The sequence below is a fragment of the Myxine glutinosa genome, chromosome 7, assembly GCF_964187855.1.
Source record: "Myxine glutinosa chromosome 7, kmMyxGlut1.1, whole genome shotgun sequence".
Taxonomy (NCBI): domain Eukaryota; kingdom Metazoa; phylum Chordata; class Myxini; order Myxiniformes; family Myxinidae; genus Myxine; species Myxine glutinosa.
Window position 1 is genome coordinate 62,601,044 of NC_136267.1, and position 26,933 is coordinate 62,627,976.

Genomic DNA, 26,933 nt, shown 5'->3' on the forward strand with positions numbered 1-26,933 from the left:
ATTGTATCAAACAAAATAAGCGTAGGTCCTTCCAATTTCCCCAAAACCTCCCTTCCAATTGCCTTCCGCATTTTGGCCGGTTTTCTTCAAACCACCATTGGCCACGAGGTAAGGTTGGGGAAGAAAGGCGTGTCTCCACCTCGTCGTAAGAGGGAAGGAGTGAACCAGCCCTAACAGCCAATCAACACCGCGGTGAGTGACCCGGTAGGCGTGCCCTCGGAGTCGGCGGCTTGATTTCACTCGAGGTAATAAAAGCGACTGCAAGGGACTGCTTTAGGAGATGAGATGACTGGAGATGAGCTGGAGATGACCCTGGGAGAGGAGCAACGAGGCTGCACCAAAGAGAGGCGGTGAGATGCGAAACGCTCCAAGCCAAAGAGGAGAGGTACTCGGCAAGGAGACCAGCTTTGGAGAGACGCGCTGAAAGGAGGGAGACGGCCCCGCCCCAAGAAGGGGAGCAGGTGTGCCGAACCAGCGCGGGACGTTTACCGCGGTGGATACACGACGGAGGGTTTCCCGCCAAAACCGCGAGGGATTGCGAACTGCGCGCTCCCGACCAAGCGATCCATCTCAAGCCTTACCTGCCTGCAATTATCCCCTGTGTAAGTGTGAACGTCCTGTCCTGTTCGTTTGTCTTGGGGCTAAGTAAAAATGAATAGTGTAAGTTAACCATTCGCTGTGTTACTGCTTCTTCCATCCATTGCTGTGTGTGTATAATAAATCTGTTCTTCCTCCGTATTCTTCTTCTTCTTTTTCCTTCTCTTTCGGTCGCTTTAGAGATTTCCCGATTGAATATCTGTGGGGCGATCTGGTCAACGTCGGGTGGAATCGGGTTTTAATCGGGGAGTAACTGTTCGGACGCGGTTAAATACACCACCGCTCGGTCAATATAACATCTAAAAGCCGCGTCTGTAACAATATCTTTCTATGCTCTGTAGTTCCATAGTAATACCATCTACAGATGGCCTATAAGCGAGAGCATGAAAGGTCTGCGTGATGCTGGGGTATGCCTCCCAAGCCTTCCAGGCTGTCTTTTTCCCAATTTGGGCAAAAAATGACACTGTCGCAGCCAGGGAAGGCATGAAATAATGGCAAAGACTTGGACTTCCTGTGGCCAAGGCCGGTGGCAATTTTATGGATGGCAAGGTAGTGGTAGCTTTTACCAGTGCCAATAGCAATCCAGAGTTCTTCCACACCGTGTGACTGGTAGGTAAAGTGGTGTGCTATTACCAAGACCACAATACAAGACCAAGACCACTCATAGTATAGAAGTTATTGAGGGAAATAGGTCACAGAGGGCGGTCATGTTGAAATTCAATATGGCGGCCACCAGGGGTTCTGAATTTTTGGGTGCCCCTCAGGAAAACAATTGTATAGGTCCATACTACATCTGTGCCAAATTTGGTGCTTTCCTGAAAAAATGAACGATGCTTCCTCTTAACTGCTCTGCTATGTCCCACATAATGGCAGAAGCATTGTATCCTGCCTGGTCCATTTGGAAATTACATTTTTACATTTCCATCACAACCCAGAGATCATGACGCTGGGATGCCAGGTTCAAATAATATACATGTGGATTTGTCCACAAACCATTTTCAGGTGGTTTGTCCTTGTGCACCTCTCAATGTCTAAGCTTCTCCACCATCCTTTGGTTACCTTATTATTTTTTTCTAACGATTGCATTTACAAAAAAACAACCAAACACTTATCTAATCATCAAGTTTGATCCTAGTCCAAGGCAAGGACAATATGTTGAGAAAGATCTGTATTAAATATGTGCAAACAGAATATTGATATTTTCTAGTGACAGAAAATTGGGTTAAATCCCATATTTCTGATTTCAAGTTTCCAGCATGACATCTCAGGTGATCAGAAATGAAGGATTAAAGGGGATTCGATGATGGAGTGTGATAACAAGCAAGTACGAGAACATTCGGCTGAAAATGAATTCTACCTCTCTTCAACCCAAAGCAAGGGTGGCCCAAAAGTAAGGAGCTATAGGGTTAGGTTAACATTGTATATAAGAAAAAAAAAGTTGGCCATAAACGTGCAGGCACTTTTCAATGCTACGTGCGCATGATGTCTGAGAATAGTTTTGAATACCTCCTGTTTTTTTCATAATAATTTCATTATTTCCTAATAATAATCACTTAATTTTTCCAACAGCTCACAGTAATTAGATATCTATCTACAGGCCCTCAGAATCAGCTTCATCGTGGGAGATACCAATGATTCTAAAAGACTTGGTTTATAGAGCGTGAAGCCGAGCGAGATGTGAGGCAGGAGAACCAACCCAAAGGGTGCAGCACTATTCTATCAAGCTGCGGATGAAAGCTTCGTATGTGGTGAGAAGCTGAGAAGTGCCCAGAAAGGACTTCGCATGACGGAGGATGCCCAGAGGGCGACTGGCTTTGGAGGCCAACTTGGAAATGTGGATTTCCCAGGAAATATCATGGCAGATAGTGAGACCCAAAAGCTTGAGCAACAGAACTTATTCGAGAGGATTGTTGAGAAAGTAGAGGGAAGGGTTGTCCAGTCGGTCTTTTCGGAGAAACATAGTGAGTGTGAGATTTGTCAGGATTGAAAGACATGTTCCACTTGTTTGACCAGTCTGTGATTTTGTCCAGGTCTGCAGAGAGTGAAGAGGTTGCAGACCACTGATCTGAGGGATGAGGTATGGAGCGGTAGAGAGTGGAGTCATCAGCAAAGAGATAGAGAGGACTTTTCAGAGAGTCGGAGAGATCATTGATGAAGATTGGAAGCAGCAAAGGGCCTAGTACCAACACAGAGGGAACAGGCAGGGCACAGTGTGTGTTCCATGACCAATTAGTTTGCTATCGCTTGCCAAGCCAGCCAATCCTTATCAACCGTTTCATTGGAGTGTTACCTTGAGTGCTTAAGCCACTTGGCAAGCACTCCAAGCTTATGAGAATGGAACATCCGTGCTGCCTCCTCCTCCTCCTCATCCACATCCTCCTCCCCTGCCCTCCCCCCTCCACTCCGTACCCCACCCCTCCCATCTCCTCCTCCCCTCTTCTCCCTCTCATCATGCTCTGCTTTCTCTCTCCCTCTGCTCCTGCTCCCTTCCATCTCTCTCCCTCTTTTTCTCTCCCCCTCCCCACTCAATCTCTTTCTTGCCCCGTCAATCTCTCGGCGTCTATCTCTCTCTCTTTCTCTCTTTCTCGCCCAGGCCTCCATCTCCGGGCCTCCATGTCCGGGTCTTTTCCTTGTGCACAGCCACATATTTTAAGCTATAAACTCCATACTCGGGGAACAGATACAACTTTGTGCTGCAAGTAACATTGGATATATCACTGCAGCCTCAGAGGCCATTTTGAGGCCAAAGTGTCCAATTTTGTTTTTGGCAAACAGAATGACCAATTGGTCTCAAATGGAAAAGGCTGTATTTTTAAGTGCATCACAATTAACCTTTTAAAAGTCAATGAAACATTTCAAATTGATAGATTAACTTAAACTTTTCCCGGCACGGGATGAGTACCTTTGCAAGTTACCAACATAAGTAATTGATTAATTATATACCATGAAACTGAAACATCATTTGCATCATTGCATCATGAAATAAGTAACATTTGAGAAACATCCGTTTCATCACAAAAACAAGACACCAGAACTACTCAACTTGGGCAACCCCAATTCACTTCTGTTTTCAAAAATTAACATTAGCAAGGGGGGAACAATGGCAGCCACCGATTTTCAGGTGGTTAGCATTTTATCTTCTTGAACAAAAGGTCAGTCTTTTAAAAAAAATGTACGAAAAAAAATACTTACACAGACTTGGCATTTAATATGGAATATTTTTTTTGTGGGGGTGAACTTACTTATCAAGATGTCTTAGAACCAAAAGTTCATTGGAATTATGTTGAAATTATTCTAGATTTTGTTAATGTGACCTTTAAAAGAAACAAAAACCACATTTGACATTTCGAAACAAATAAATTGATCCTTGAAAGTGATGTAAACTGATATCGAACTCAATTCATGGACAGTACTGTGTTAAACTTCTGTTAGTTTTCCAGAAGTATCTCTTTATTTTGCACATTAGCCAAATTTTTTTAAAACAAAAACAGAAGTTAAATTATGACTGGGATTACGGACAGTAAAATTACAGTTCAGTACTTCGTGTAACCCCCACGAGCATTCAGGAGAGCATGTACACGTTGATGCATGCTGTTCACGAGATTTGCCAAGGTTTGGACAGGAATCGCTTGCCATGCAGTGACAATAGCCTGCTGCAATGCACGCACAGAGGTCGGCTGCTGGTCCAAGTGGTCGATTTGACGGGTTAATTCTGCCCACAAGTTCTCTATCGGATTCATATACGGGGACATGGCAGGCCACTCCATATGCTCGACACCACAGTCAGCAAGAAAGTGTTGGATCATGCGAGCACGATGAGGCCGTGCATTGTCATCTTGGAAGACAAAGTTGCCTCGAAAGGCTGCATGAGCAAATGGAAGCAATCTTTCTTCCAGAATGGCCCTGTACTTGAACTGGTTCAGGTTTCCATTCAGAACAACCAGGTCAGTTTTTCCCCCTGCATGAAAAGCAGCCCAAACGGTCACCCCACCACCTCCAGCTTGGACTCGTGGCACTATACAATCTTTGTTGAAGGCTTCATGCACTTGTCTGCGCACTCAGACGCGGCCATCTTGATGCTGGACCAGAAATCTAGACTCGTCACTGAAGATCACGTGATTCCAGTGTCCTGGCTGCCATTGACGGTGCTCTCTGGCCCACTGCAATCAGCGCTGGCAGTGTTGTCTGGTCAGGCGTGGCTTTCTCAGGGGACGCCTGGCACTATAGCCTGCTTGAACCAGTCGTTGGTTGACTAGCCTTCTGGATACAGGCACATTTGTCAGTTGCTGCCACTCAGCCCGAAGCCGATTAGCTGACTTGGTACGGCCATTGCGGACTAACCGGTGGAGCTGGTGATCATCCCTCCTTGTGGTTCTGCGGGGACGTCCTGGCCTCGGTATTGGAGTAGGGACACCCCTCTGAGCATTTCGTTTCAGGATCTTTGGCACCTGACCTTGAGTGATGCCATACTGCCGAGCAATAGCACGCTGTTTCATGCCGTAATTTCGTAAAGCCACCACTCCATGACAAACAGCATTGTCGAGTTGACGGACCATCTCCAGAGGAAGCGGCAATAACTTTTGGAGATGTGCAGCAGTTGTTTTCCACTAATGCAGAACGCAACAACCCTTGTATACCCGACTGTGAAGCCAATCATCAAATGTGCCTGTCCGTACATTTTGCCACGCCACCTGTGATATAATCCTGTTGTTGACTTCTTGCTGCGACAGACAATCAGTGACATGGTTCTTTTTACAAATAAATCACCAAAGTGTAAAAGAAACTCACCAGATTGATATACTGAGTTAAGAAATTAAACCCAAGTCAAGAAAATAAAGATATTCCATATTAAATGCCAAGTCTGTATATATCCATGGAAAATTTCATGGAGAAGCTTAAACTTTGTATACAAAGCTATTAGGGACAGGAGATTAGGAAACAGTGGAATGGAGAAAAAACGACAACAGCATATACAGTGCATTCAGAAAGTATTCAGACCCCTTCACTTTTTTCACATTTTGTTATGTTGCAGCCTTATGCTGAAATCGTTTAAATTCATTTTTTCCATCAATCTACACTCAATACCCCATAATGACAAAGAGAAAACAGGATTTTAGAAAGTTTTGCAAATTTATTAAAAAGAAAAACTGAAATATCACATTGACATAAGTATTCAGACCCTTAACTCAGTACTAAGTTGAAGCACCTTTGGCAGCGATTACAGCCTCGAGTCTTCTTGGGTATGACGTGACAAGCTTTGCACACCTGGATTTGGGGATTTTCTGCCATTCTTCTCTGCAGATCCTCTCAAGCTCTTTCAGGTTGGATGGGGACCGTCGGTGGACAGCCATTTTCAGGGCTCTCCAGAGATGTTCGATTGGGTTCAAGTCAGGGCCCTGGCTGGGTCACTCAAGGACCTTCACAGAGTTGTCCCGAAGCCACTTCTGTGTTGTCTTGGCTGTGTGCTTAGGGTCATTGTCCTGTTGGAAGGTGAACCTTCGGCCCAGTCTGAGGTCCTGAGCGCTCCGTTTCAGGTTTTCATTAAGGATATCTCTGTACTTTGCTCCGTTCATTGTTCCCTCAACCCTGACCAGTCCCCCGTCCCTGCTGCTGAAAAACACCCCCACAGCATGATGCTGCCACCACCATGCTTCACCGTTGGGATGGTATTGGGCAGGTGATCAGCAGTGCCTGGTTTCCTCCAGAAATGATGCTTAGAATTGAGGCCAAACAGTTCAATCTTAGTTTCATCAGACCACAGAATCTTGTTTCTTACAATCTCAGTCCTTTAGGTGCTTTTTTGCAAACTCCAAGTGGGCTTTCATGTGTCTTTCACTGAGGAGAGGCTTCCGTCTGGCCACTCTGCCATAAAGCCCAGATTGGTGGAGTGTTGCAGTGATGGTTGTCCTTCTGGAAGTTTCTCCCATCTCCACACAGGATCTCTGGAGCTCAGCCAGTGACCATCGGGTTCTTGTTCACCTCTCTCCCCCGATTGCTCAGTTTGGCTGGGCGGCCAGCTCTCGGAAGAGTCCTGGTTGTTCCAACCTTCTTCCATTTAAGAATTATGGAGGCCACTGTGCCCTTGGGAACCTTCAATGCGGCAGAATTTTCTTTTGTAGGCTTCCCCAGATCTGTGCCTCGACACAATCCTGTCTGAGCTCTGCAGGCAGCTCCTTCGACCTCATGGCTTGGTTTTTGCTCTGATATGCATTGTCAGTTGTGAGACCTTATATGGACAGGTGTGTGCCTTTCCAAATCATGTCCAATCAATTGAATTTACCACAGGTGGACTCCAATCAAGGTGTAGAAACATCTCAAAGATGATCAAGTGAAATGGGAGGCACCTGAGCTAAATTTCAAGTGTCATAGCAAAGGGTCTGAATACTTATGTCAATGTGATATTTCAGTTTTTTCTTTTGAATAAATTTGCAAAACTTTCTAAAATCCTATTTTCTCTTTGTCATTGTGGGGTATTGAGTGTAGATTGATGAGGGAAAAAATGAATTTAAACGATTTCAGCATAAGGCTGCAACATAACAAAATGTGAAAAAAGTGAAGGGGTCTGAATACTTTCTGAATGCACTGAAGACTTGAACCTGGGATCTCAGCATCTTGAGGTGTGTTCCAATGGAAATACCAAATAGGCTATCTTTGGAAACATCTCAAGTTGACACTTTTACAATTTAAATAACCCCTTCCCCTCACCACCCCCAATGTGCAATACAGCACCATGATAGAATTGCAGTATCAAGTCATAAAGCAACCTTGGTTTGATTGTGTTCACATGTTTTCAATCAAATACTTTTCGGTAGAAAGTAAGTTTCTGATCAGAAAAGTGGAAAAAAAAATTCCCGACCAAACCCTTTCCCTCGACATTTCTTTTTTCTAATGTCATTGTTGTGGCATTGAGCAATGGCAAGGAAATGGAGGATGTGGTCGGGGCCTGCTTTAATACTACGCTTCAAAGGAAGCTTAAACCTTGGAAAAGCCAAAACTGAAGCAATGAACAACCAAAAGTAAAACTCAGTTTTTATTTCTGAGCAATGACGATGACGCTCAGTTTAGAAGTACAAAGAACGAGGAAAGTGGAATGAAAGAGTGGGAAGTTTTTCAATAAAAAAAAAAGTCAGGTGTGGAGAAGGGAGAGGTGAGAGAACAAAGTTAGCAGTCTTGGACACTTCTTGATATGAACTAAGGGCATTAACCTACCACTGGATTAGAGTAAGATTGTGGGCCTCCATCCAATATTGGGTGCTAGTGATCGGAGGAGGTTATTGTGGTCAGTGTGCCCAAACAGCAGGCCAGTCACTTTCAAAATGAATAAAACTATAAAGGGCCACCACCCATTGTCCCAATAATGAAGGGATTCCCTGGATCTCAGACTAGCTATAATATCCAAAGCATTTTATACAGTCTGGCACTTATCCTTGTTCTCCAAACTCTCCGCCTACGGCAATCAAGGCCACTTCCACACAACTTGCAGACTTCCTCCACTCCCACTCAGCAAGTGTCTCTCAACAGGATCTTCCCATCTGTCGAAATTGGAATTCCCCAAGGAAGTGTCTTGGGCCCAGTCCTGTTCCTCATCTTCATCTTCATCTTCATCAACAATCAAGTTATCTGGAAACCATATTTCACTTGCAACTGATGCCTGTATAGTCTAACATCACATCTTTCACCCTACAGATAGCCAGACAGCAGCTTGTTCCCTCTTTGCAGACCTTGATAGAATAAGGAGCTGGTCCAACATTTGGAATGCATCTTTCAACCATGAAAAGTCCTACACTACATGAAAAGTCCTACATGAAAAGTCTCTCCAAAAAGACTGTCTGGTGAACATTCCAATCCACTTTCTTTACAAACCTCTTAAAGATGTTCAGTCATTCAAACTTATGTATGTGGGTGCGTTGGATGGGCACTGGTTCCACAAGCCTCAGTTGCAGCCAAAATTATCCCCAGGTGTGTCTAGGACTTTATAGTTACCCCACTGCCCTTCCAGCCAAAGGTGCATAAAGCGACCAAGAAAAGCTTCATAAGATAAGCCCTTTGCTGTTTCAAACCCTACCTGCTTTCCTCCACAGATGCAAATATTTACAAGTAGCATGTGTGGAGATGTAAAACTTGTATGTAAGGATGGGAGATTAAATAATTTTACGAGTTCATTATATTTAAATTTGTGCAACAGCACGACAAAGAAAAAAAAAAAAACTAGAACAGCACTCAGTAGAGAGCATACCTCCACCTGAGTTGGCCACATCTCTCAATGGTGAAGAATCGCTTAAAATTTTCTACTAACTGGATCCGGATCTTCACCAAAATTGAATCGATTCTCCGTGTCACTCCTGCAATGTATTGTTTTTGGCCCTAACTCCCAATTATGAAAAATAACTTCAAAATTAAATAATTATCATATCCAATTCCATATTCAGATCTTCACCAAAATCGAATCGAATCGTCCTTGTCAGACAGCCAACCGGTCCACCAAGTTTCGTCCAAATCCATCGACATCTTTTTGATATAATCTGCTATGTATCGTTTTTGGCCCCATCTCTCAATGTTGAAGAACCACTTTAAAAATTATATTAGCCGGATCCGAATCCGGATCTTCACCAAATTCTAATCATTTCGTCCTTGTCACATACGCTACATCTCTGCCAAATTTCGTCCGAATCCGTCCACAACTTTGAGATATTTTGTTCACAAATGGACAAACAGACAGACAGGGGTAAAAACATAACCTTTGGTGGTGGAGGTAATAAACTATGAAAAAAAAAAAATCCTCACCAAATGATATATTAAGGGGGTACTGTGCCTAGGTGGGTGTACCTTGAAAAACCTTTTCATGAATCACTTCAGAAACCCTCCCTTTCCCTCCCTCCCCCTGCCTCCCCCTCCCCCAATCCTAGTTTTTCATTGTAGAATTCAAGACAGCAGAAAAATCAGCAATGCTGACTAATGGTGTGTATCCTTGCATACTGTATATCTCATGTAGTATATCAAATATATGTATATATGTATATATGTAGCCTTAGTATATCAAATAGAGGCAAGCCAGAATCAGCCAAGTGAATCAGAAGCCAGAATCGAGAAGCAGCCAAGTAAACCTTTCACATACAATTGGCAAGACTTCACCTCAATGTAGACACAGAAAAAGAGAGAAAACAAGAAAAGTATTTAGAATTGGGCGTGGGAGGCGGCATGGCGGGGATGCGAGGCGGCCACACTCCTTCGCAGAAAAAAAGCACAATGATGAACAATGAACACAATGATGAACCCAGGTGAATGGAATGCAGAATACAGTAAAAATTGCAATTTGTATGAATGATTTTCGTATTATTTTTGCATTGTTATCCACACTCATATAAACTGTAAATATAATAAATATAATAGTTTAATCTAGGCACATTAACTTATTGCATTAATCATTCTCATGTGAAGTTGAGCTTTTTCAATGGCCCCATTGACCACTTCCAATTAACAGATATGTGGCAGAGGTAGTTAATGTGAGGCAGTGGGTCATTCGCATTAAAAGTCTACTCTCTCCACATGTCGAAGCAGCCTCCGGAACATAAATGATAAAAATAATTAACAAAAAAAAAGGTTTTTGAAAAATACAATCAAATTTGACCACTTGTCAAACTCCTTTTCACTCAATATTTATCTTATAATTTGAAAAGTTGGCTTTAATACAACTCATGCATTGTAAAAAATGTATTCAATGAAATGTTTATCCACCTTTATTACTTTTACATATATATATATATATATGTATATATATATATATATATATATATATATATATATATATATATATATATATATATATATATCATATATATATATGTCCATATATATATATATATATATATATGACAAGGATGGCTGTCCATAAGTCTGTTCCGTATTACGCTGATTGGCTGTGTGAGGCTAGTTGCAATGTGATTGGCTCCTGGCAAGATTGAATAATGTATCGTACAGGCTTATTAAAAGCCGATATTCAAAATCCGATTGCGTATTTCACGTTCGAAACTCTTGGCCTAAATAATTGTCGAAATCTAGTGAAATCAGAACAAATTTAGGAAAAAAGCAATCTTTTAAAACTAAATAACTAAATACACTCCGCCACATATTTGGATTCGGTTTTTACTTTTAATTATACATTTTTAACGTATGTAAGTAAATCCAAGTAACAAGTATAGTAATTGATATGGTCATACTTTTTGTTTTGTTAAACACATTAAATTACTGGAACATGGGTACAGTGAGAACTCTGTATAATTTCGTCGATTACGTCAGTGTGACGTCGTCAGAGTTATTTTCAGTGTTCAATATGGCGGCTTCACTCGGTTTGACCACGGAGGTATATAATATGGAGAGCCAATTGGCCACCTCGCAGCATTAGCCGCCGTGAAGCCACCGGAAATAGTCTGGCGGCCATATTGGGAAGCCGATTGTTTTGTAAACAAAGCCTGTCAAAGCAAACGCGTGGCGCACTGATGATGCAGCTGGAGCGAATTTTAGGACCGCCGACTATTTAATTAATATAGAATACTAATATTTGAACTGATATTCGGGCTCAGAATCCCGTTCTTTAAGGAAATGGTGTTCATTAAGTTTGAAGTTGGTTCTAGACGCATTTTTCCTGGGGAATCCAATGGTTTAGAGCTTGTTTGAAAAAAAAGTGCCCAAAATTACCGCTCGGTGTTCTTTATCGTCCTTCTCATGACCCAATCATCCACTAGTAGGAATAAGAATCCTGACATGTTACACCCCTGTTTAACTCCTGTCTTCACCTTGAACCATTCTGTTGTTTCACCTTGGTCGACGACCGCACATTGAAAGTCTTGGTAAAGGGCTTTTACAAGGTTCACTAATTTTCCAGGTATGCTGTATTTCTTCATTATGACCCAGACTTTCTCTGGGCAAGGAGTCGAAAGCTTTCTAGAAATCTATAAAATTGAGGTACATCGTCGTTTGCCATTCTTTGGCTTGTTCTATAATGTTCCTCAATATAAAGATCTGATTTGTTGTCATGTTATATGATGTTACTTAATTCAGTCATTATATTGTAACTAAGATGTGTATGTTTCTATTACCGAGATGCTAGAAACCAGTCACATAAATGACATGAAACGCTGTCATGTAGTTAACCCACACAATTCTTGGGTTTCGGAAGTTTTTGCTATTCATAACATACAAGACTTACATGTTGCAATGGAACGTTCAACAGGACATGGTAATTGTTACATGAATAATGGAGCGGAGATATAGACATCTCATGCAACACATCTTTTACAGTTTAAATATTTACATGAAGTGTTGGTGAACTCGCCATATCAGACAAAGGGCAACCCACTTGCAGACTTGATGTCATGTCGCATCAAGAGGCGCTTATATGCGGCAACAAACTGCCGGGCCGTTGGGTTATTCCCACTTCCACATGCAATGCGGACCGCTCCAAAGAAAAGTTCAATGTGGTCTTGGCTCATTTTGTACGTAAGCAGGTATCGCAGGGGAGATGAGGCAGGTTTGACATATGTGAAATACAAAATTGTGACACTCTCTATGCAGATCATGAAACCAATGAAGGGGGTTTTCAAACGCGTATTGGTCATAACTTGACCATTCATGTTTTTGATGTTGGACAAGTAACTGTAGGCAGTATCCAGGAATGGCAGGAAAAGTCCTTCTCGTGATGTCATGAGTGGTGCCTTGTAGTTTCGTGCCAATGGATTGCGAGAATTTAGAATGTCAAACAGTTTGTCCAATGTTTCAATGTATTGGCAGGTAGCCCCACTGCCCTGAAATTCTGATAGTTGCAAAGTGTCCCTGCAAAACCGAATTGCATCTGCCACACTAGTGCTCAATGTCTGAGCGCTGTGTCCACCTTCATGACATTGCTCTTCCACTCGATGTGTTTCCGGGAGAGCTTATTTCCCAGACGCAAGCCTTCCCTCTTCTGCAGATCAAAGAGTGCCTGGATGTATTTCCACGCGATGACTTTTTTGTTGCCATCCTCCATCATTTTCATGGATCCAAGACAGTTTCTTGCAAGTTTAAGCATGTGACATGCATCGAGTACTTCGAGTACTTCGGCTTCAGTCGGACGGTTTGACCAGTCCTGTCGAAGTCACTCTCATTGAAGTGATCACTGCACAGAACTGTGGTGCCTGGGGTGGGGTAGAAGGACTCCCTTCTCAGGGCAGATGTCCATCGGGAGCACAAGTCCTTATCCTTTGGAAACCTTGAAACAAAATACGTTGTGGTCACAAAATGTGGTTGCGGGTCAAAACCTCAGAGGGCAGTCAAAACATCCGAGTCAAAACGACTCCATATCAAAATAATATTTTGAGTTTCATATGTATAGTTAAATACAACTTCATCTGCTAATGTTTGCCATGTGTCGGACTTTCGTACCTTCCACAAGTAACCCCCATTTGCTCTTTCTGCTCACGAGTGACACAGGAGGGCATGGAAACCCTGACAGTAGTAGACTGGACAATTAAGTTAAGCTCATCACAAATTAAATCACTTGACAATGATCACGAGCTGACGAGTCAATCTCGATACTTCAATCTGAATCAATGAATGAGTCAATCAGACATCAGTCTGACATACTCACATAGCCCTAGTGAATACACAATACAGTTATATTTGAGATCTGTGTCGTATTGCACACCCTGCGCGTGGTCTAACATCATCAAATTCAAACACAGTGTTCAAACTTCATTGAAACTTAATTACCTAGCCCCACCACCGTGACCACGCCAAAAACTGAAAAAGCAGAACACCCGCGATCGCGGTTTGTCACTGATTTGTGAAATGTGCATGTGGAGGCCTTCCCTGAGGTATTTGTGCAGTCAAATGCAACACACTGTGGCATTTTGAAACAGCGCGTTCACAAATAAGACTCCTTACAGTCGGTAAGCATCCAAAATGAATCAGAAATTGTGAGATCAGCTGATTGTGAGATCAAACACGGACGCAGACACAATCGGCTTCCCAATATGGCCGCCAAGCAACTTCCGCTAGCTTCAGCCGACAGCCATCATTGGCTCTCCAGGTTTATTATATACCTCCGTGGGTTTGACAGATTTGTTTGATGTACCGACGTCTATAAAAGGATAACTGATGCATATCCTGTTATATCATGTAGCAATCAGAGCTAAAGACACAAATAAGCGTTGAAAGGTTGCTCAGAGGAATGTTTAATGCATAAATGGTTTTATCAGAAAACCTGTTGTCTTCTTCTCTCAATCTCTCAATCTCTCAATGGTGAACAATCACTTAAAAATTAAATAATTCTCATATCCGAATCCATATTCAGATCTTCACCAAAATCGAATATATTTGTTATTTTCACACACATAACCTGTACACCAAGTTTAGTCCAAATATGTCCATAACTTTTTGAGATATCCTGCTATATGTTGGTTTAAGCCCAATCTCTCATTGGTGAAGAATCACTGAAAAATTAAATAATTCTCACATCCGAATCCATTTTCAGATCTTCACGAAAATCGAATATATTTGTTCTTTTCACACACATAACCTCTCCACCATGTTTCGTCCAAATCTGTCCATAACTTTTTGAGATATCCTCCTTTTTTGTTGGTTTAAGGACGATCTCTCAATGGTGAAGAATTACTTAAAAAATGAAAACTAGCCGGATCCGGATCCGGATCTTCACCAAAATCGAATCGATACTTCCTTGTCACACACCCATCCTGTCCAACAAGTTTTGTCCAAATCCATCCATAACCTTTTGAGATAGCCTCCTATATGTTGGTTGAAGGACGATCCCTCAATGGTGAAGAATCACTTGAAAATTAAATAATTCTCATATCCGAATCCATATTCAGATCTTCACCAAAATCGAATATATTTGTTCTTTTCACACACATAACCTCTCCATCAAGTTTCGTCCAAATCTGTGCATAACTTTTTGAGATATCCTCCTATATGTTGGTTTAAGGACGATCACTCAATGGTGGAGTCAATTAAAAATTAAATAATTACCGTATCCCAATCCATATTCAGATCTTCACCAAAATTGAATCTGTTCTTCCTTATCACACATACTACCTGTTCACCAGGTTTCGTCCAAATCCGTCCTTAACTTTTTGAGATATCCTGCTATATGTTGGTTTAAGCCCAATCTCTCAATGGTGAACAATCACTTAAAAATTAAATAATTCTCATATCCGAATCCATATTCAGATCTTCACCAAAATCGAATCGATTCGTCCTTGTCACACACACAACCACACACACAACCACACACACAACACACGTACGTTAATTATTTGGAAAGTTTTTATTCCATTCTGTAAATCTGTATAACAGACATGGGTTTTGTATGTATTGCAGACAATCACCGGATGCTTTCAATACTAAGAATGATTTGGAAATACTTGAACCACTGAATATTGGAATACAGCACAGATTATCGACAATAGTTGGCGGACATTAAAGATCCCCACAGTGTTCTTCACAAAGAGTGGGCGATCAGCAGCACCCTGAACAAATTACAAATTCCTGGCCGAACTACTGCTGGCAAGGTAAAAGCAAACCACCCAGTATAACCAGGGCCATCTAAACAGCATTGTAGGCCTTGGGCAAAGCAATTTTGTTTTGGGGCCCCTACCCACCCACCCACTGAAATGAAACCTAAAACTTTCAGTAAAATTAAACATATAAGAATTAGCAATAATTAAACACAAACGTTTGCGACATTTCTTTGCAGAGAATCGTTTTATAATTGGTTGGAAGTTAACGTTGTTCAGGATGTCATTTTCCATGCACACGAGTGAAAGCCAGTTCAAACGCTTTGCCCCATTGGTGCTGTGAAGCTGATTCTTTGTTAGTTTCAATCTTGAAAATGAGCGTTTCCCCATACAGTTGGTCACCATCATGCACATGAACACTCCGAGTGCGATTTAAACATTGGGAAACACGGATTTCAAGTTATCTGAAATTAGCCTGCTGTACACCACAGGGAGAGTCTCACATTCTTAATCGTGGACCATGGAGTGATGGAGCTGCTTGCATTCATTTAGAAGTTCACCATAATCAAGGTCTTCATGGTACACATTAGCCAATTTTTCACACTTTTTGTTCAGCTCATCAGAATCAATTGTTTTCAATTGACCGAAGAAAGAAAACAGATTTCCAATCCATTCGTAGGCTACTGCACGTTTTGTCAGGTCAGAATTTAAAGAGTCCAGAGTAGAGAGGAATGTTTCCACTTTGAATTTTTCACTTTTGCGCAGAAGTATCCTTTCTGCTGATCCATCATATCTAGTAAAATGTACACTTCACTTTCGTTCACGTTTGTTTGCATCGCGCTCTATTCACGGGGCCCCTAAAATAATGGGGCCCTGTGCAACTGCCCAGCGTGCCCATGTGTTAAGACGGCTCAGAGTATAACCCTTGCCCAGGAATCTGCTTTGGCAGCACCGGCACCCTGTAATGAGTATGGTACATCAGATATCAAATAAAAAACATAGGGGCAATAACCCGGCGCTCACCTGGTAGAATAAACAGTATACTACATTGACTAAAGGTGTTGTAAATCAATATGCATGGTTTCTAGAAGACAGGGCAGCATTATAATCTAACATAATCATAAGACTTCATAAGATTAAAATCATAAGACTTTAAACAAAAAAAACAAAAAAAAACGATTTTGGGGGGCAACCCCGACCAACCACCCCTCCCATCTCGTGTACCTCCTCAGACCCCAATTTTTCTAATGCCTTGAACAAACATTGGTACATCATGGATGATGAAGGTTGTGGTGAAGTTTCATTGAAATTGTGTATAGTTTCAGAGAAAAGAGAAAATGCCTATTTTGGGGGAGCAACCCCCCAGTAGACCCCTCACTGCCAGATTTTTAGTTCACCTGGAACGAAATTCAGGGGAGCTTATGCGATGGTGCGTCGTCAGTCCGTCTGTCCATCCATCCGTCAGTCAGTCCGTAAACACTTGAAACCGCCGATGGGATTGCGACAGTTTGGCACAAATGATATTTGTTGTGTTGACTAAAGTTTGTTCACGGCAATTAAAAAAAAAAAAATTAAAAAAAAAATAATAATAATAATAAGAATAATAATCGGGGTCTAAGGGGGTCTACCAAGGGTCAAAGTGGTTCCAGGTTTGACCCTCCAAAATAGGAATTTTCTTTTTCCTCTGAAACTACACACGATTTTGATGAAATTTCACCACAACCTTCACCGGCTGTGATGTACCAAAGTATATTCACAGCATTAAAAATAAATCTGCCCCTTTGGGGCTCTACGGGGGAGGGGAGCGCGGGGGGGGGGGGGGGGGGGGTCAGTGGTTCCAGGATTGACCCCCAAAATAGATATTTGTTTTCTTCTCTGAAACTACACGCACTATTTCACCACAACCTTCACCACCCGTGATGTACCACCACAGTTTGTTCACAGCATATTTTAAAAATCTGCACCTTTAGGAGTCTATGGAGGGGGAGGGGGGTTGGCCCCCAAAATCGGTTTACTCTCTTCTCATTAACTACACGCAATTCTGATGAAACCTGACCACAACCTTAATCACCCATGTTTTACGAAAGTTGGTTCCTGGCATTATAAACAAAACAAAAAACAAAAACTATTCAGTCAATTCTTACCAGCACATGACTACCTTTTCTTCCATTTACTTAACCGATAAACATTAGCAGTCTTAACAGTTATTGAGCATTATGCTGTCAAAGGACATTCCAAGCAAACTCCCTCAATATTCAACACTATTGGGAACGAATTCCATTACAACAGCTCAGTGGAAGTGAGTTATCTGCTAGCATTTCATAATTTCAAAATTATTAACACAAGCTTTTATAAACTCGTATAAATTGTTTAAATGGATTCACGTATATCAGTCTGATACATTATAGTCCACCAATGCACGCAGACCAAGATGGAGGGAAATGTTGCAGATATCAACTTCACACGTTTGAGCCACAAGGCATGGTACACAATCAACCGCATCACTGGCCATTCGGCCAAATGTGAACCTTGAATAGTTACTCCAGATGCCATTGCCCACATATTTACCAACAATGGTAAGTACCCCAACCAAGACAAAGTCCTCCATACAGGTCAACAATGAGGCAAACACAAGAAGATCTCTACTGTCGCATCATAGTTACATCAGTGAAAACAGCATCCAGGAACGACTCGCCACACTGAAGTGTCTTAAGACAAGAAGGGTTCTGAACCCAAATAATATATACTCAGAGTAACTAATCAATGCCAGATGTTAACTTGTACAATGACTAAGATAATTCATGTAACACTTTCTCCACACGATCTCCAATGCATGGAATAAAACAATTTTGTCACCATACACAAGTATGGCGAAGAAAACACAGTCTGCAAAAGGTCTCAGCCCATATCACTACTTCCCGTTCAGTTGAAACTTCTAGAGAATATCCTCCTCGGTACTTAAAGAGGCACTACTACCACAACAAACAGGCTTCAGAAGAATGGCATTCCTCAAGGATCCGTCCATGCTGTTGTTCTCTTCAACATCTACAAGGCAGACCTTCCAAATACTATGGGCACAAAGGCAGTCTGTGGCGATGTCCTAGCCATTCTCAGCCAACAGGAGGTTTGAGCAACTGTAAATTCGAGTTCATGCAAAGAACAGACAAGACACCCGGCTTACCGTCTATCTGAAGGACAGAACACTAGATGGTGCAACACCCTGCCTGTGAAGCATCAATCCAGGAGGATGTAGTCAGGTCAGTATTCAAACCCAGACTAAACAGTGCAAATCTAAGTGCACAACCTCTGCAACATCCTGCCAGACTCGGAGGGTGTGAAAGGAGACTTAAAAAACGAGACAAGGATGCAGGGTGCTTGATGGAGAATGGGGCAGGGATAGGTGGAGGGTGTTGCCAGGGAGTTGTTTGGGGGGTAACTTTATGACTGTTTTTTCAACCATAAACAAATGAAGGACCAAATACAGTATGGGAGCAATCAGGAAGAACCCAAATTTACAAAGATAGTCTTCAGTAGTGTAGCGGTTACCGGAAGCATGACACAATTACCGTGCACCGGCCTATGACGCAACCGACGAGCGGTCACGTGTCCGGACTCGCCCGGGCGTGTCCAGACTTTCCCTCTCGGGCGAACACTTGCCTTGCATACCACGCCCCGTCAAGAGGCGTGACTTACCTCTTTTGCATACCACACCCCGCCTGAGAGGCGTGGCTTTTGTGTGTTGAGTTTGCGTTATAAATTGCCACCCGTTCGATGGGCGGATTCAGTGTGCTTTTGAGTTCTTTGGTTTTGAGCTAAATAAATAGCTCAGTGAAACTTCGTTCCTGTGTTGTCCATTTTGTCTGGCTTTATCGTGCGAGCACAGCTCCCACAATTGGTGACCCCTTTCTACGAACACGGCGATGGAGTCAGCTGTAGCTTTGAAGCTCCCGGGCTTTTGGGAATCTCACGCGGCCATTTGGTTTGCTCAAGCGGATTCTCTCTTCGCCCTGTGGAACATTATGAAGGACACGACACGCTACCACCATGTGGTCTCTGCGCTCACCGCCTCCTCCGCTGCCCGGGTTCTGAGCTTCCTCCAGCACCCGCCGGACGCCGACAAATACGGCGTGCTCAAAGGCCTACTCCTCGGTGCGTTTGGACTCACGGAGACCGAACGCGCACGACAACTACTACACCTCCAGGAGCTGGGCGAGGCCCGTCTGTCCGAAAGCATGGACCACTTGCTTGCTCTTCTCGGTGACCACAGCCTAGACTTCCTCTTCCGCGAGCTGTTCCTCCAGCGGCTACCCGGGCAGGTACTGTTAGCTTTGGCGAGCTCGCCCATCACGGACCCTCGCGCCCTGGCCAAGGAGGCCGATAAATTTTGCTCGGCCAGGCGACACGTCGGAGCTGCCGCCTGGGACCCTGGGCCGACCGAGGCAATGCCCGCGCCACGACCGGTGCCTCCACCGGCCGAGTCAGCGCCACTGGCGGCAGCGGCCGCCGCGACGCCCCGTCGACCGAACCCGACGCGACCGCCAGAGCCTCCACCAGAGCGGACCATGTGCTATTACCATGTTAGGTTCGGGCAGAAGGCCAGAACGTGCCGCCCACCGTGCACTTTTGGCGGGTCGGGAAACGACCAGGCCGGCACTCGCTGCCTGCCATGAGCGTCAGCCATTCAAGCAGCCTTCTGTTTATCACGGACACTGAGTCCAGGCGGCGTTTTTTGTGTGACACCGGCACTCAGCTGAGCGTGATACCCACCTCGGTGGAGGACAAACAGGCCGCGCTTTGCGGCCCCGCTTTGGTCGCCGCAAACGGTTCCTCCATCCGCACCTTCGGTTAGCGCAGCGTCGCATTCTGCTTCGGGGGCCAGCGCTTCACGTGGTACTTCATCACGGCGAACGTACCCATGGCCTTGCTGGGTGCAGATTTTCTTTGCGAGCATGGGCTTTTGGTCGACGTCAAACGGCGTCGGCTCATCAACGCGGAGACCTTCAGCTCGCTCGCTTGCTCATTGAGCGGCTCCGCTCCGACCAAGCTAACCTGCGCACTCCCGGCCGTGGACGATTTCACCCGCCTACTCGCCGAGTTTCCCGCCTTCATGCAGCCGACGTTTTCGGTCATCGCCGTCAAGCACGGCGTCGAACACCACATCCCGACCACAGGTCCACCGGTCTACGCCAGGGCTCGCTGCCTCGACTCGGCCAAACTCGCCATAGCGAAGGCGGAATTTGAGGCGCTGGAGCGATTGGGAATTGTGTGGCGCTCGAATAGCGCGTGGGCCTCGCCCCTGCACATCGTGCCCAAAACGTGTGGCAGATGGTGACCATGCGGCGATTACAGCCGCCTCAACGACGCCACCACCCCCGACCGGTACCCGATACCACACATACAGGACTTTTCCGCCCGTTTGGCGGGGCGGGTGATCTTCTCCAAGGTCGACCTCATTCGGGGCTACCACCAGGTACCTGTCCGGCCGGCCGACGTTCCGAAGACGGCTGTAATTACACCTTTTGGCCTCTTTGAGTTCCTCTGAATGCCGTTCGGCCTTAAGAACGCAGCCCAGGCCTATCAGCGGCTGATGGACAGTGTGCTGCGCGATCTCACCTTTCTGTTCGTCTACCTGGATGACATTCTCATTGCCAGCACTTCCCGGGCGGAGCACCTCGTCCACCTGCACACGCTTTTTGAGCGCCTCAGCCAGCACGGCCTCATCATCAACCCGGCGAAATGCCAGTTTGGCGTAACGGCCGTCGACTTCCTGGGGCACCGCATCACGAAGCACGGGGCCGTCCCGCTGCCTACCAAGGTGGAGGCAGTCACAAGTTTCCCGCGTCCTCGCTCCATCAAGGCCCTACAGGAATTTTTGGGGATGGTAAATTTCTACCACCGGTTCGTGCCTCGTGGCGCCCAACTCATGCGCCCCCTGTACGAAGCCCTCCGGGGCAAGCCAGCCAAGCACGTCGTCGCCTGGACCACAGAGATGGATGCGGCGTTCACGGGCGGTAAGCTGGTCCTCGCCAACGCGACCAAGCTGGCGCACCCATCAGCCTCACCACGGACGCTTCTGACTATGCGGTGGGCGCCGTGCATGAACAGAGGGTGAACGGAGCTTGGCAACCGCTGGCCTTCTTCAGCCGGCAGCTTGGCCCTAACAAGCGCAAGTATAGTGCTTTCGACTGCGAGCTCCTCGGCCTTTACCTGGCCGTTCGCCACTTCCGCCATCTTTTGGAGGGCCGCCCGTTCACGGCGTTTGTGGACCACAAACCCCTTGTCTTCGCCATGGCCAAGGTTACAGAGCCGTGGTTGGCCCGCCAGCAGCGCCACCTCTCCGCCGTGTCCGAATTTACGACGGACATCCGGCACGTTGCGGGCAAGGACAATGCTGTGGCCGATTGCCTCTCCCTGTCCGGCGCGAACGCCGTCCACCTGGGTGTGGACTTCGCCCGCATGGCAGCCGACCAGACCGCCGACCCCATGGTGCAAGCCCTCCAGACAGCAGACACAGGCCTGCGGTTGGCCGACGTCCCCTTCGAGGACACAGGCACGGTTCTCCTGTGCGACGTTTCCCTGGGCCAACCTTGCCCCATCGTGCCCACCGGATGGCAGCGGCACATTTTTGACGCCCTCCACGGCCTTTCCCACCCGGGCCGGAAAGCATCATAGAAGCTCGTGGCAGCAAAGTTCGTCTGGCACGGGCTCCGTAAGGACGTCCGCGACTGGGCCAATGCCTGTGTCGCCTGCCAGCGCGCGAAGGTCCACCGGCACACCCAGGCCCCATTGGCACCATTTGACGTGCCCGCGCGGCGCTTCGACCACGTCAATGTGGACCTGGTGGGACCCCTTCCCTCCTCGCGGGGCTTCACCCACCTCCTCATGATGGTGGACAGGACCACCAGCTGGCCGGAGGCCATCCCGCTGGCATCAACATCCGCCGACGTGGCGCAGGCCTTCATTGGCACTTGGATTGCCCGTTTCGGCGCGCCCTCGGACATCTCCTCCAACAGAGGCCCGCAATTCACCTCCGAGCTTTGGGGCGCGGTCGCCCAGGCCTTGGGGGTCAAGCTTCACCGCACCACGGCCTACCACCCCCAAGCCAACGGCTTGTGCGAGCGGTTCCACCGCTCGATGAAGGCCGCTCTCAGAGCCAGCCTCCAGGACGACGGTTGGGCCGACAGGCTCCCGTGGGTCCTATTGGGCCTCTGAACGGCCCCTAAATAGGATCTCCAGGCTTCCACCGCCGAGCTGGTCTATGGCCAGCCACTGCGCGTGCCGGGCGAATTCATCCCTGACGCCACCGCCCCCTGGTCCGCGGCTCGCCAACGCTCGGACCTCCAGGAGGCCACCAGGAGATTTGCCCCCGTGCCCACGTCCCACCACGGCTGCCCCCAACCCCACGTCCCCCCAGCACTTCGCACTGCGGAGTACGTTTTTATCCGGCACGACGCACACCAGGGATCGCTCCGGCCGCCGTACGATGGGCCTTTCCGGGTCCTGCAGAGGGACGACAAGTCATTCATCATCGACATCGGCGGCAAGCCGGACCGCATCTCCGTGGACCGCCTCAAGCCGGCCCATTTGGACCTCGACCAACCTCCACGGTTGGCCCTTCCTTCACGACGGGGCCGTCCCCCGTCAACCAAGCCCCCCGCCCGACCATCCACCGCCACGCCGCCTACCACCCCCACACGAATCGCCAGGGGTCGTTTCGGCCGGGTCATCAGGACCCCCCTCAAACTGACTCTCCCAGTGCAGGTTAATTCTGGGGGGGGCGCATGTAGCGGTTACCGGAAGCATGACACAATTACCGTGCACCGGCCGATGACGCAACCGGTGAGCGGTCACGTGTCCGGACTCGCCCGGGCGTGTCCAGACTTGCCCTCTCGGGCGAACACTTGCCTTGCATACCACGCCCCGTCGAGAGGCGTGACTTACCTCTTTTGCATACCATGCCCCGCCTGAGAGGCGTGGCTTTTGTGTGTTGAGTTTGCGTTATAAATTGCCGCCCGTTCGATGGGCGGATTCAATGTGCTTTTGAGTTCTTTGGTTTTGAGCTAAATAAATAGCTCGGTGAAATTTCGTTCCTGTGTCGTCCATTTTGTCTGGCTTTATCGTTCGAGCACAGCTCCCACAATTGGTGACCCCTTTCTACGAACACGGCGATGGAGTCAGCTGCAGCTTTGAAGCTCCCGGGCTTTTGGGATTTTGGGAACTTAAATTGGATAGGATTTGGGTTTCGGTCAGCTGTTCGTCCTCTACCCTCAAATACTCTTTCAGAAGCAGCCAAGTGAACCTTTCAAAAACAATTGGCAAGACTTCACCTCTCTGTAGACACAGAAAAACAGAGAGAAAACAAGAAAAGTATTTAGAATTGGGTGTGGGAGGCGGCATGGTGGGGATGCGAGGCAGCCACACTCCTTCGCAGAAAAAAAGGACAATGGTGAACAATGACGACAATGATGAGAGGAAGAGATTATTTTTGCAAGTTTTTGCAAGATGGTAAAGTGAAAATACTGTAAATTATACAGGAGACAATTTCTTGATTTAAATATTTCCCATGATTTTTATTTTTGGGTTGGAGAGGGGATAGGTGAGGAAAGGGGGAAGAGGTTGGGGGGGGAAGGTTGGAACTACATAATTCAGAGCCAAGAACATCCTACCTAAAAAGTGGACGATTTCTGCCACAGCTACAAAATACATCAGAAGATTCATGCAAATGTCATAGATTGCCTCATAATATATCGGTAAAAACTGATTGCCAATCAATAAGTAATCTTAATTAAACCCCTTGTTCACATGAAGCAATTATACAAGTAAATAAACAACCTCTGATTGGCCACCTGGCTGTACAGGTGGCTATGCAAACGGGGTTATTGGTAGGTAGATAAGAGTGCGAGAAATGCGAGATGTGAAAGCTGTGGATAAGAGTGGAGGGAAAGCCCGCACCAGAGTGTGAGAAAAGCCACCATCGAGTGTGCGACAAGTATAGTAGGTCCGTTGGCATGGTTCGACGGTCGAGTGGCGACGTGGTCGACCCATTCGCTCCGGCTCCCGTGCATAGCTCTCAAGCGGAAAGGTGGAGATGAGACTATGTGATTTGGGTGGCACTGTTGGTGGACCTGAGGCTGGTAGGGATGGTTTGGAGGATTGCAAGGAAAGTAGGAGTCAAAGAAATGTAATAAACACAAATACCTGGAAACCAACATGAGGCAATCAATCGCTTGGCACAGCATGGTATTGTAAACGAGCTCCATAAGGGTGAACATTAGCAGCATTCCACCTCCCATCTATAGCATAAAAAAAATTGCTCAAAATTGATCCAAACATCATCGACTATGAGACTACGTCAGCTATTGCAAAAAAGAGCAAGTTGGCGCAGCGTGCTGAACAGTTGGCAATAGCAACAAATGCAATGGTGCGATTCACATTCCAGAAAGCACAAAGCAATTCCCCCTTCCTGAGTGAGATGCACAAGCACCAAGTAGGAGGATTGTTAAAACTACACTTGAGCTTATGTGTAAGCTAGATATCAGGGAAAATGCCCATGACAGCCATCTAACATCATGTATTCCATCCACTTACCACAAGTACCATTATTCCCCTAGTCTTGGCTAGCATGGTAAAATGGTAAACCCCAATACATAGATCCTCCCCACCACGGCACCTATGATACAATGGCACCCATGATACATGATACAAAAACTGCAGATACAGTGGGAGGAGGAAATGGGTGCCGAGCATTTCATAGATGGACTTTCATAGAAACACCTCCAGAGAAGCTTCTACAACTGTGCTCAGACCTGCACCTCAAGCTATGCAGAAAATAAATGGCAATTTTGACAAATGAAAAACCATTTCATTTGAGCATTAAAGCACGCGTACACGCGTACACGCGTACACGCGTACACGCGTACACACACACACACACACACACACACACACACACACACACACACACACACACACACACACACACACACACACACACACACACACACACACACACACACACACACACACACACAGTCCGAGGATGATTCCACGTTTAATATCAGGATGCTTTGCTTGTTAAATTCCAATATTTGACCACAAAGGTCATCTACCTCCCCCCCTCCCTTCTCCCCCTCCCCCCCCCCTTCTCCCTCCCCCCCCCACCTCCCTCCCCCCCCCCCCCCCCCACATTCCCATGCATTTTCTCTATTCAAATCCTTTCCCATCCTCCTCCCTCCTCATTTAACTTGCCAAAAACTGCAGATGGAGCCCTTTAAAAGGCATAAATGCTTCATAGATTAGATCACAGAATTGTCAGCATAAATTTGAAGAAATGGTTGCTTTTACCTCATACCGACCGAATACTCATCTGAAGACTCCCTCCCAAAAAAATAATAGAATAAACATCCCACTCCTGCTCTCCCCCAAAGAAAATAAAATCCTTTTTTATTCAACACAAATGCATACGAAAGCAGAGTGAGCATTTAACAATGGAGAGCCTTGCTGGAGTATATAGATTGCAGTAGATCTGAGAATGAACGATCCATATTAAAGAAGATCTGCGTGAGAACTCACACCAACTGACACAGACCGATAAACTCTCTCCCATCCATTCGAGGCCAACAATCCTGACATTTCCTCAAACAAACTGGATTTCCATGCTTACAAAACTCACTTTTGGAGAATGTTTGACATGTTAATTTCTGCCAGAAAAGCAAACAAGAGGTATTAATAAAAAATTTAAAAAACTTGCGAGTCAGATATCATTTCACAGTGTTCATTATGTACGGTGTAATGCGGTGCGATGAGAAATTCCCACAAAACTCTCGTAAAGTCCCGAATGAAACACGATCGATCGAATAGTTATTGGAACGGCTGGGTCTAAAGAAAGACAAATAGTTTGTGGCTATGCATCTTATATTTGTTGAAAACGAAGTGGTGGAAATTTTGCCCATAAAGACCTTGTCAATGTCATATTTTTAAAAAATTTCAGGAATTTCTACTTCAGGGCTGAACAAGACCTTAAAATATCTTGCTCAGCCCTGCAGTAGCCTTGCAAAAACAAGATGCAACAGACAAAGGTGAGCCAGGGCAGACACAAAAAAAGGTTTACTTTGAACTATGGTTCAAATGTACAACTACACACTGTTATTTGACTGACCTGGTCAATAATAATATGGTAGTAGTAATCATCGTACCGCTTAAGGTAAAGTGTGTAGTATAACAATAATAATAAAAAAACAACAAAGTATTCTTAGGTGAAACGTGAACACTAGTATACCACAATCATTGTTGCTCTTTTGAACAAGTGTTATTCCAAAAAAGATTGTTTGTTTTTGGCTTGGAAAAAAAAATTGGTTAGAAAGCCTTTAGAAACATAGAAACATAACATAGAAACAGAAAAACATAGAAACAGAAACATAGGTTAGAAACACAAGAGGTAGTCATGTGCTTACTTGCAACAAAACCCTCCTCTGCAGTCTTACCAGCTCAAGACCAATCTTGTGCAAATTGGAGGCTCTTTGGGGACGTGGAAATCCCAGCCAGATGCCCTTCCCCTTGCACACCATGCCTCTGAGGGCAATTGTTTATATGTTTGACCTACATGGCACAGACACCATACGGAAGACTACCGCCTTCGTGCTCCATAGTGCCAGGCCCTTAAAGCACCAGGAGGGCCGACAGAAAACAATGAAAGGAAGGCCCAGTGAAAGGCAGTTTCTGCCAAACAAGTGCTTAGCAAAAGCCAAACAAACTTGTTTTGCCGAATTTTTTTTAATTTTATTTTTAAGATCTATCAATGGTATAAGTGTGCAAGTGCATGTGCAAGTG

The 26,933-nt window shown here is 45.5% G+C and overlaps 1 protein-coding gene across 3 annotated transcripts in view; it reads right to left on the minus strand.

Annotated features, from left to right (window-relative positions):
- LOC137431290 (5'-AMP-activated protein kinase subunit gamma-2) overlaps nucleotides 1-26,933 on the minus strand; it is a 166,775-nt gene that overhangs the window by 119,797 nt on the left and 20,045 nt on the right. For all 3 annotated transcript variants that reach the window (XM_068122453.2, XM_068122455.2, XM_068122454.2), the window contains one exon: nucleotides 24,057-24,235. In XM_068122453.2, the coding sequence (XP_067978554.2) occupies nucleotides 24,057-24,235 (179 nt within the window). The remainder of the gene's footprint in view (nucleotides 1-24,056; nucleotides 24,236-26,933) is intronic.